The 12,161-nt window shown below is 43.2% G+C and overlaps 1 protein-coding gene across 2 annotated transcripts in view; it reads right to left on the bottom strand.

Annotated features, from left to right (window-relative positions):
* Positions 1–11,932, bottom strand: part of GABRR3 (gamma-aminobutyric acid type A receptor subunit rho3) — a 34,711-nt gene extending 22,779 nt beyond the window's left edge. The window contains exons 1-2 of one of the 2 annotated variants that reach the window (XM_071433787.1): positions 11,830–11,932; positions 4,094–4,223 (exon numbers count right to left, since the gene is read on the bottom strand). In XM_071433787.1, the coding sequence (XP_071289888.1) occupies positions 4,094–4,223; positions 11,830–11,836 (137 nt within the window). In that variant the 5' untranslated portion in view covers positions 11,837–11,932. Of the gene's footprint in view, positions 1–4,093; positions 4,294–11,829 lie in introns of both variants that reach the window. The other variant, XM_071433788.1, reaches the window with a different exon arrangement.
* Between the last annotated feature and the right edge of the window lie 229 nt (positions 11,933–12,161).

Here is a 12,161-nt window from a genome sequence, read left to right as displayed (position 1 = left end):
CTGGCAAATAAATTTTGCTGAGATGCCACACAAGGAGGGATGGAAATCTACACTGGGACTGGTGGATTCCTTCAGTGGGTGGCCTGAAGCTTATCCCTGTCACACCAACACAGCAAGGGAAGTAGTGAAATCTTTGCTCAATCATGTAATTCTAAAGTCTGGGGTTCCTTTGGGAATGTCATCAGATAAAAGACCACATTTTGTTGTGACAGTAGTTACCAGGACTTGTGGTAACCGCATATTTTCTGAACAGAGAGAAACATGGCTCTCCCAGGATTTTCCTGGGAAGCTGAGGGAAACTTAGAGAGAAGGATTCAAACATTATCTCTCTTTCTGTAACCACTGTTTATAGATATGGTTCTCCAGAATGTGCTATTCATAGCTCACCAATAGGGTGAGAGAAGATTCCTAAAGGCCAATCAGGTCTTAAGTCCACCATTGTTTCTATAAGAACTGTACATTTCTAATAATAACATGTCTTTTCATGCTTTGTGAATCAATCCCTTCCATGGACAGCCTGTCCCAGAACTTGACAGCCCTGTTGAGGAAGAAATTTTTGTGAAAACATTAGCAGATAGTTTTGTGAAACCATTAGAAGAGGGATGCACCTAAGGACAGGAAATCTCTCTTTACCTAGCTGCAGTCATAGTAAAAAAGAGAACCCTGGTATTAGTGTAGATCTGGGCAATGATAAAAAGTTACTGGTCTCAGTGAGGCACATGCTCAAGAAACTACTGCTTCCACTCATAGCTGTTCTTCCCATAGCTGTATTTCAGACAAGGGCTTATATTATATCAATTAAATGGCAATCTACAATAACATTCCAAAGGAGGTCATAAAAAGCACTTGAACTGTTCCAGATCACATAGGGAATTCACTCTTGTTGGTACTTCTATATTAAATAATTGGGAGCACTAACTTTTTGGCTGAATACTATTGCATGGACCTTGGCATTTGCCAGAGATCTCAAAGAGCAGTTAGTCACTGCCTACAAAACCAAAGCAGCTAATTCAGAATTAATTAACAATGGACAAAGACGTGTCAGGCTTTTAAAGACAAATTTAGCTGCTCCTACCTAGCCTTGAAAACCATTAGCAAATGAAAGGCTAAAGGTCTGCTCAAGGGTACTGAGATCATTTTTGGTTAAAGCATTTAATCACTTAATGTCATCAGTGTAGCTCCATAAACCAATGGCATGAGTGGTTTGTGTCCCATCTGGCTGTCTTGAACTTATCAGGCTATCCAAAGTTTATGCTGGTTCAAGGAGGAATAGGACAAGCTCATGGGAAAGAAATCCACTGAAGATCACTAAATCTACAAAAATTACATCCAACACAGGATGTACTGGAGGAAATTTGGTGGCTTGGTACAGCTGTGAATATTAGGGGGAAATATCTTATTTGCCCTGTCCTTATTCATCCAAGGTTGTGTTTGTAAGCCCTTGTTATAAACTCAGTGTAGTACAGGGATCTCTGGAAAGATCCTGCTTGGCTGTTCTGTTTCAGAGCTCTGCTAATGATATGGTAAAAGTTCTCGTAGGAAACTAGAGAGAGGTTTTTTCCCCTACCATCCTTTCATATTCAGAATTAAACCAGTAAGTTTATGAGAAGAATACTATTAAGGTGCATTTGGGAAAAGAATACGCTGGATATCATGGCCATAAGTTTCTTTCCAATGTTGTGTCCCCAAGATACTCTGGCTAATACTAAATCAAAGGTATTCAAAAGGTAGAAGTTAGAGAAATCTTATTCCAAGGGGAGTCTGTGGGGTAATCCAGCAGTGTGACCTCTTAAATGTTTAAATACATTCATCAAGCCTTGAAGCCCAGATAAATGAAATACTCAAAATTGCACAGTTCTCTCTCATGTATATGAAAGTGCATTTCTAATTGTTCAGTAACATCAGCAATATGTACTAAGAAAAACCCTAATATTTTGACAATCAAATGTTTTGTTCTTTGCTGTAGGAAATGGACTATGAGAATAATCGGTTTCTCATGTACTTTTGGTTAATGCTTTAAAATCTTCTTTACAGGAGAACACAGACAAACAGCTTTGGAGGGAGAATTGGGTTACTCTATTAAAACAGTGGAACTTGTAGGTTAAGTAACATTTTCACATGGGATTCTTTTTAAAAGGCCACCCTTTTAACCAAGGCCATCTGTCAGCTGTGTCCCTAATAACTCTAGTGCTGGCTTGAAAGATTGTTCCCCAGAAAGAAAAAGATGCTGGTGGAAAGTCAGACCCTGCTGCAATGTACTGGAGGATAATGCAGCCTTTAGAACAAAAGCAGAGAATGAAACAAAGAGAAATTAAACAGGCTTGGATCCTTTGCAGAGAAAAGCTGATTTGCTGCTGTTAAGCTTTGGGATCCTCTGTGGCTCAGCTTTTCCAGTCTTCTTCCCAGCTGAAAATCACCAGGACCTTGGAAACGAGGATGTGGGATGCCAAAGCTTGCCTTGTACACAGAGAACTGCCACACCAGGCAGCAGCAGAGGGATTCCTCCTTGCTCCTCTTCTTCCTTTCTGATAACACACTTGTGCCTGCCTCCCAGGACTGTCACGTGGATTCATCTGCATGTGCCAGTAAAGATCTGTGACGATGCAGAGGACGCTGTGCTAGCACTGGTGGTGCAAGAGGATTGTCATCAGGATGCCACAAAATTTCCTGTCCCCTACCACCAGGTTCCCTCCTGCTTTGTGATTCTTTATGTCAATGATGGAGCAACTGCTCTCAGCTAAGGCAGAACAGGATAAAACAAGAGCAAACAACAGCAGCATATGCTCCCCTCTTACCACAGACAAAAGTGTAGCAGCTGGGCTTAAAACAGACCTCCCTTGGCACTGCCACTAACAAGGTACTTTATTCTGTTTCCATTTGATTCTTAACTGCTTCCTGAGACTGGCAAAGCACCAGATGAAATCTTATGTTGATACTGGGGCTCGTTCTGCTTATTTTCCTTTGTTATTACAAATAATTGTGCACCACCCCTCAGGCTGTTTGAACCAGCCTGCTGAATAGACATTCTTTTCATGAGCTTTTGGCTTGCACCAAACTCAGACCCGTAACTTTGAACAGAAACCCAGAAGTCCTGAGTGACACAACACCTCTGGGCACCTCTGTTGTGTCATCTCTTACCTTGCATTTCTAAACAGGATTTTATCAAGACTTGGAGGGTTCCAAGTAGATGATTGCATGAGAAGTGATACAGGAGATTAACAGCTGTACACCTCCTGCAAAGCATGCAACTTGAGGGGAAAAAAAGCAGCTTGAACACATCAGAGGAGTCCAGTTATGTTACTTTTCTTCAAAATGTGATATTATACAAATAAACTATGAGCTCCCAGGAAAGAGGAATTTTTCTTGGATTATCACTGGCAGCCACTGGTCTATTCACACAGTATTAGATTAATCTAGAAACAGGTTGAGAGACCTCACATGGCAGAGGTGAGCTGCCTTCCTGGGGAAAAGCACTGACACTTTGCCCAGAAATATACAGGTAAAAACCTCTCAATCATTATTAATTTTCAACCAGCTACTCAATTGAAAGGCCAAGACCAATTTTCAATGTCTAAAAGCGTTAAATATATTCCAGAAAGGGAACACGCTCTGCCATCACTACAAATAAAGTGCAATTCACCTAATTTAGTGCCATAAAAAAGTCTTCTGTAGCTTTATAGTGTAGCTACTCTGCTGTTTGGGTAATGGAAGTCACCTTGTAACACTGGCATAGGACTTTGGAAGGCATTTCTGCTTCTTTTGATGGGAGTTAGAGGGCAAGAATACTTGGAACATCACAGCAATAATCTGGTAGCCTTGTATCACACCAGGTAAAAGAGATGTGTGTGGGTGTGGGTGGGTACATAACTGCATATTTATGAGACATTCATAAAATCACAATGTGAAAGGTCTGGTTATGAAAAATTAATTAATACTTCACCATTTCTGTTTTGGGAACATCCTATCAATACTATGCAAACTATAAACCCAGCAACTGGAAAAACAGGGCAGTGAACCCATGGGGTATGCTGAAAGGTGGCTGACAGCATGAAGTCTACCAGTTGAACAGAGACAGATAGAGTCTATTTCTTACCTGTTATGTTTTCTTGAGATTGACATGTGATGCCGACGATGAAGACGGTGATGCTGACTGTGAGAACTGTGTAGCACTGCTGTTGGCCACAGGCAGGTGAGGAACAGAAGTTTCATGACCAGGACCATCTCTTCCAAAAGAGAAATGCACCTGATCACCCAATCCACCTTGCTGACTTCTTATTTGTTAGTGTTTTTACCCTTTAGAAACAGCATAGCAGACAAAAGATGCACCTGAACAAGGCATCCCTGAAGAGAGAAGACCGGGGCATCCCAGTTCTGATGTCCTCGCCGAGTTCCCCTCGTATTTTGGCAAATCATAAACATTCCCTCAGCTCTACATCCCTGCAGCATCTGCTGTGCAACCAGAAGCACCTTGTTTTCAGCACTGTGGTAGGCAGGGCAGTTTGCCTGGCCAGGCTGCTTTGCTCTGTTCCATGGCTGCCTCTCTTTCAGCAAAGGCGCGGGTTTAAATTCTCCATCACCCGCTCAGTAACCTCCTCGACATAGCCTGTGCCGGCAAAGTGATGTCAAACATTTAATCCCCCTTAAATCCCACACAAAACCATACAAAAATCTGCTTTAATGACAAAGGTCTCTAAATTAATCTTGCTTTCTATAGATGTGTGTATCTGCTCAAAATCATCTTCTGCACAGATCAAGCCCTTTTGTTAACTGGCTACATTGCTCTGTCTTCCCAGCCATTAACATCAATTCTGGCTCTGTCAGCTGCCAGCATTTTGTCAGTACACACACACTTCCTTCTGAACAGAACAATATCACAGTACAAGCCCAAACTAAAAATGAACTCCTGTTTTTGATATTCCCCAACACCAGAAATGCAATTCCCCCCCCCTCTTTTTTCTTCTTCTTTTTACTAAGCTCTGCAGCTATTTAATTCACCCTAAATTTACAAGGTATGTGCATGTCTAAGATCCAGTATCCTTCCACCAACCCTAATTTTATCTTTATTTCACTTAGCCTGCCCTACCTGCTCAACAGAAGCTTGAATTGCAAAACATTTCATTAACAAAATGTTGCTTAAGCAATAACTTGTACATGGCAGCTAGAAATGATGGTAAGATTTTTTATGGGCTTAAAACTGGACGATACTGAGGACACAGCTGACATTGTCAAATTTATCCTCTTCAAGCCATCACTAAGTTCAGCTTTTATTAAAAGTGACAGCATGCATTTCTTTTTCTTTATCTAAAAATCAGATATTTGAAACTGAAAGATCAGGAAATGGAATATCCCACCCCTATCTAGCAGTTGGAGGAGTAATTTGGGTCTCCTAGGAGGAGACTTCTTCCTAAGTAAGACAAACCCAGGAATAAAACCAAGCCCAACACTGTGTCTGCAGAGACTGTGAGCACCCACACACCCTGGGACAATAATTCTGTCATGTGGGCATCTGCCTCCTCTGAAGCCCCCAGAGATTTCCAGCCAACTTCACCTGGGCCAAGAAATAATTCTCAGGGTGATTTCCAGGTGGAGGTTACCAATGGACAGCTAATTCCCACTGTTAGACTGAACTGGGTCTAAGATCAAAGGCTCCCAACCCTACTATCCACATCCTTCAACTGTTTTATAGTTTAATCCTGTCCTGTTCAGCAAATGTGGGGAGAACCATTTGCAGCCTGGCCCAGGGACAGTCAGAGAATGCTTCTGGTGTTATTCCCAGGGTGGAGTTTCCAGACATGGTAAACATGAGCTGCAGTTAATAAAACCATTAATTTGCACTATCATTTGGGTGGGAAAAGGAAAATAAGACAATAACTCTAATGAGAATTTATTCCAGGTGGAGACAAAAATACAAGTTTCTGAGCCAGTCTGGTCAAGTTCCCTAGTGTCATCCAGCCTACATATATCCAAGTATTAGCCCACTGATTAAATTACATGTAAGAAAAAATCCAAGAGCCTTTGGATCCTCTTCTTTCCCCACCCAAGCACAGGCCCAAGATTAGCAGCAAATGATATAAAAAACAAATGACACTGCAGGCTGTGTGATAAATATGTTACCACATTTCTGCATGTCTAGCTACCGGCACATCCATCACAGTGAACTCATTTCCAGCCACGTTCCTCAGCTATAAAAGAATACCACATTTATATCCTGTCTTCCCTGCTAATTCTAGTTCCCATTGTTTCCAGATACTGTGGAGAAAGCCGTTTTTTGGATGTTAATATAATCCTTAGCTGAATCCACTGGCTGTTATCCCCACTAAGCAGGAGACACTTAGGAATGGGGAGAGAGGATGTTCTGGGTGCTGAGGTTTATCCACCAAGAGCTCTGTAGGGTACCTGTGGTTACATCATGTCATGCTAATGTAGAAACGTGATAATTTTGTGTGCTGGCCTCAAGGAACTCAAAGGAGTCCATTAGAAATAAATAAGTAAAAATCGCTTTGTGGATTTATTTTCCAGCTGGAAAAGGGAGCGCTTTAGAAGTGCTGCTGCTCCAGAGATGTGGCTTTGCAGAATGACTGACGTGTCCCTGGCCAAGCTGCACATGGATGTCCCTCCCCCCAGGAGAGGGGACTCTTTAACAGAGACACAGGAAATTAGAGCTCTTTTCATCGAGCTATCAGCACCCTGCTGCTTTATTACTCCTGGCTGGAGCACAGGAACTTTGCCACTAAGCTGTGCTGCTGAAAAGACTGCTCCATGGGGAATTTCCAAAACATGCTGAATGCTCCTTTGACTATCCCTGCTAAAATCAGCTTTAATTCAACAAGCTAACTAAACAAATAAAGGAGAAAGGGCTGCATGCATTGACATATTCCACCGCCTTCACCCATCTAATGTCATAAATACACCTTGCCTGAGCACACTGAAAATCCAACCCCTCTGTCCTATGGCACATTTCCAGGAACAGTCCAGCCCACACACATGGAGGGGTGCCTCTCCTGCAGAGGGGAATCAAAAACATTTCCACTGATGGGCGTAAGTATCAGTGAGGGCAAACCCACAGCAACAGGGTTTCTTAATGCTGGACCTGATTTCATTTCCTCTGGGGAAGGGAGCATTACACAGAGCAGATTATACCACCACTACAAATTACCATTAAGAAAACAGGTTAATCTCCTAAGCATTTGTCAGTAATAAATTCCAAAAAGATCTCTCTTTGGAGAAGAATAAAAACAAGATAACATATTTTGCTTGTATTGGGCAAGTTGCTGATCAGTTCATGTTTTAGACACAGAGCACTGTCTCTTTGCTATCAGCAAAATTATTTCTTTAAAATGATCTGTAGCCCATTAAAAGTTTGCCGTGCTTATCTTCCTGGGACTAAACCTGGCATATGGTAGCATTGCATCAGCTCATTGAACAGTTTGCAAACAAGCAAGCAAGGAAAAGAAGCAAAGGTGAACAGACCACCTGGTTTCAGAAAATGAGATGCCTTCTTCTAGTCAGCAAAATAAAACATTCCTTCTGGTAACTGCAATCTGGAGCTACAGACCCCTCTCCACCACAGATCACAGAGCAAAGCAGATTGACAACAGCTACTGTAAAAACAAGAACAGAAGAGTACCAGGGATAAAGAAATGCTTCAGAGGCTCGAATTTTGAAGAAAATCTGATCTCACCTAAAGGCCATTTTAAACATATGGAGATGAAAGACCACAGCACACTAGCACTTTTCAATCTATTAAAAATAAATTAGCTGCAGTGAGAAGAGATGCAATGTGGAACGGGGAGTGCAGGTTTACATGGCAAGTATTTTTTCCCAATCAGAGAATGAAATACAAGGAAGAAAACATTAATAATAAGTCTCCTAAGAGGCGCTCACTTCTTACAAACAACCACCAAATCACAGAAGGCAGATTAACCACAATCATGACTCTCAGAGTGTGAATGCAATGCAGCAGCACAGGAATAGGCAGCATTTTGCTTTTCTATGGTAACAGACTCAGTGCAGAGCACTCACCATTTATATCATGGTGACTTACAAAATTAATATTAGAATTAAGGACAGTTTGTCCTGCTTATATTAACACAAATGACAAACCATGTTTCAGGAATTAAGAAATCCGTTCCCATTTCCCAACAGGATGAAGTGGGAGGAAAGCAGAGACTGGGAATTATGATTCCAGTTTGCAGATCTCAGAACAGAGCAAGTGCCTTTTCTTCTCATTACAGAACAACCAGCTGTTATTTTTCACTAAGGTAAAGGGCAGCTCATTAAAAAGTAAAGGTCATCTAAACAATTTCCTGAACACAGCTGTTCTGTGATATGAGGTCTCCTTGGGTGTCCAAGAATCCAGTCACAAACAGGGCAAGGGACCTGTACAAACTCTGCAGCTTTTGAGAGCAGAGCTGGACAGTTTCCACTAAAATGGCCAAAGACTGGAGACCAAATTCCATTCCTGAGCCTTGTCCAGTTTCTTACTGTCTCTGTCCACTGCCTATTCATCCAAAGGATGTTTTAAAACTGTAGTGTGGGATCCTCACAAGACCATAATCCATCAAGGGCAGGTATATATTTTCCCATATAAAACAGCCTCTAAATACCAGGCTTGAACAGGTGACTCTGTTTGGCACAAGGGTCTTTTCTGCCTTCCCTTCAATTTACAAAGCTCAGGCTTCTGTTTGCTCTGGAGCTCTGTTGGCTACACACTTTTTTGTACAATCAGACATTTGGTTTGAAAGAGTGACAAGAAAAACAAAGAAAAACCACACATTTTCCCTAACTCTTTGCATTCCCCATTTCCAGAGTCTCTAAATCAGGGATTCTTTCCCTTTCATCATTCTGCCCTGGACAGAACAATCACTGAATTAATTTCATCCCTAAATCCCTTTACTTAGCTTCTACAGCAACAACCTTGAAAGTAGAACAATCAGTTCTGCTGCCTCTGGTTAAGGAACATCTGCAATATTGAGGGTGATCTCTGACAAAACAAGCAGCCACATTTCTCCCAGATTTACATTTGCCACAGCCTCAGTGGCAGAAATCTTTGCCTTTTTGCCACCTCATGCTGACCACAGGCATGGAATACAGCTACCCTACTCCTGCATGTATGCCCATATTTTTCCAGGAGCAGTTTTTAGAGTTTGTTTCTTTATTTCTGTAGGATTTTTTTTTAATCTTTTAGCCTCTTTCCCAAGTCAGAGAGGATCAAGGGGCTGACCCTTAAGCCTGAGCAATTCTCAGAAAGCAAGTGTTTGCAGCAGCACAGTGTATCCCCAAGAAGAAGGCTACTTTGCCATATGTATGGCCTCAACACTGTGCTTCAATCCCAAAAGCAATATACACTGCATGGGATTATTTTTTTTCCCCCTGATTTCCTTGGCAGTCTGGTCAACAGCACAGTCTCTCATCAGTGCTTACCAGTTGGATCCTAACTGCTACCTGACGTTTTTGGCTCATTTCCCCCCACCCCAGACCGAAACAAAACAATTCAGCAAGTGTGTTTACTCTTTTCTTGCTGCCAAGCTGATGTGTATTAAGTGTTTCCTCCAGCATTCCCTGTTTGCTGTCCAGGAATCAACAACATATCTCTGATGGGAACTAATTTATGAAATGTACTGCATCTCTACAGAGCTCCTTTTCTGTCACCAATGAACACGAGGAGAAAAAAATTGTTGAGTAGTGGGGAAAAAAATGTGCCTTTCAGCTTTGGCACTGCAAACATTTTTCACCTTACAGTGAAAATAGAGACAGATTTATTGATTAAAGTCTGATGTCTACAGGTCGCAGAACAGCTTCAAAAGCCATCAGGCACAACTCTCAGTGGCTGTTTTCCAGGCTTTTCTTTCCCATTGATATCTTCCAGAGAAACATATGTTAACATCCCAGAGCAGGTGCTCATTTCAAAGTGGGAAGCCAATTTTTACTGTGTGAATTGTAGTCCTAAGTAAATACATATTTAAGTTTACATATATTTGAGACTTAAGAGGAGGTAGGTGCATTTGGGTTTTCTAAGGCTTTACAACTTCTGTTTTCCTAGTGGCTGACAAAATAGTGCAGTTTTAAATCAATTAACATCTGAACAATTCACGTTAAAATCTTGAAGGAGAGAGAAACTAAGCGATGGAACAGCAGCAGAGAAGGTTGGTTGGAAATCTGCTCATAGAATCACTGAATGGTTTGGGTTGAAAGTGACCTTAAAGACAATTTCATTCCAACCCCCTGCCATGGGCAGAGACTCCTCCCACTAGAACAGGTTTTCAGAACTCCACCCAACCTGGCCTTAAGCACTTCCAGGGATGGGCTATCAGCCCAGCTTCTCTGAGCAACCTCTTCCAGTGTGGTCCCCATGCTCACAGGAAGAATTTCTTCCTGAAGCTCCAGCACTTGCCCAAACTTTTGTGCTCCTGTTCATCATTTCCTTGTTCAGATAATGCCCTACAAATGTCTGGGCTGGGAGATACAATATAGGTATGCTGGCTATGCCATGTTCCATCCTTAAAAGATACCTAAAATACAGCTGAGGTCCCCAACAAAATGGAGCACCTGCACTGCAAGATCACCCTGCTGTGATGCCTTCAGTGCAGAAATCCTGATCTGGTAGTTGCCTTCAGATGCAGGAAAAGCTGAGGATAATTCTGGAATGTGTCAACATGGATTTCTCTAAGACAAAAAAGTCACCGAGAGAAATCCAAAGTGGCAGGTCTTCCAGCTCTGCCTCCTCACCCTTGGGGGCCCACAAAGGACTCAAGACAGACTAACCCCCTTTTGCCCCCTTTTATTTTTGTGGGTAAGAAGCCCCAGAGCTGCTCACTGGTTCACAAACCCATTTGTTGTCAAAAAAAAATCAAATTCACTACCGGGTGTGCAACACACCAGTGATTACACACTGAGAGACACATTGGTGTTCACCTCAGGGCTGTACAAGCCTGGCTGCTCCCAGGTATTCCACAAATATATATTCCAGAGTCAGTGATCACGGTCTGTCCCTGCCAGGATTACCTTTCACCCCGCTGGAACTGATTCCAGCACAATTGCTGAGTTGGCTTTATTGGTTTCTTCCTTATCTTGTGGGTTCTGCCAAGTGTCCATGTGGCCCGTAAATTCTGCATTATCCAGAATAATATCCGCTATCAGTGGCACATCCTTCTTCCCGAGCTTTATTAACCTCCCCCTACATCTCAGAGCATTAAAACCAGCCGAGCTCTACACTTAAACAAAGCAATTCTACCAACAATTCACTTGTCCTTCTAACACCTGCGCATGGCTCGGCGCCTGTTGGCTGCTGTTTCATGGTCATTTCTTATTGAGTAGGCTTGAAAGCATGCAAAGATCGAACATTAACGATCATCCCTTCGTAAAAAAATTTTACGTGTTCCACATTTTGCAATACTTTTCTACTAAAAAGCGGCTAAAGTGCGGGCGTCTCCACACGGCCGCTGCCAGCAGCGCCCTCCGGCAGGCGACATGGCGGCCGTTCCCCGCCAGCGGCCGCGAGATGGCAGCGCCCGCCGCCCCAGCCCCAGCCCCAGCCCCGCCGGCAGCCGCGGCCCGGGGCGCCCTCCGGAGGGGACGATGAGGGCGGAGGAGAGGCGCTGTCCCGCCCGCGGCTCCGGGGGGGACGTTGGTGAGGGGCGAGAAGGGCTGGGGAAGGGGAGAAGGAGAGAAAATGGCCGCCGCTGGTGGCAGCGCAGGGAGAGGCCGCTGGAGGGGAGAGCGGCCCCGCACGCACCTGAGGGAGGACGGTGTGGGGAAAGGCCAGCGAGCAGCGAGTATGAGATGATAAAAAGCGAAGGGGGAAAAAGAAAAAGTGATTGTGAGGCTGACCAGACATCCAAGATGATCCTGGAAGTTCCCACTTCACGAGTCCGTGTCCGGCAGCCTGCTGTTCTTCACAGCGGCTTCGCTGATGTTCCTTAGAGAAACTGACTTGCAGCCCCTCAGCACAAGAATAAAACAGGCTCTGCTGGCTGTGATCTTAAGTCCTTCGGTAATCCTCACTGTGTTTTATGGTGTGAGGGACCAATGGAAGTCATTTAAAATTGAAATAAAGATAGCAGCTTCGTAAAGTGTGACAAGAAGGTAGGGAAACCATTGAAGTTTAGTTGGATTTATTGGAAATGGGACCATTAGAAAAAGGTAAAGGCATTCATTAGTAA

This window comes from Agelaius tricolor, unplaced genomic scaffold, assembly GCF_023055355.1.
Source record: "Agelaius tricolor isolate 1412-34295 unplaced genomic scaffold, bAgeTri1.0.p SCAF_9, whole genome shotgun sequence".
Lineage (NCBI taxonomy): Eukaryota > Metazoa > Chordata > Aves > Passeriformes > Icteridae > Agelaius > Agelaius tricolor.
This window is presented reverse-complemented; position numbering and strand designations above follow the sequence as displayed.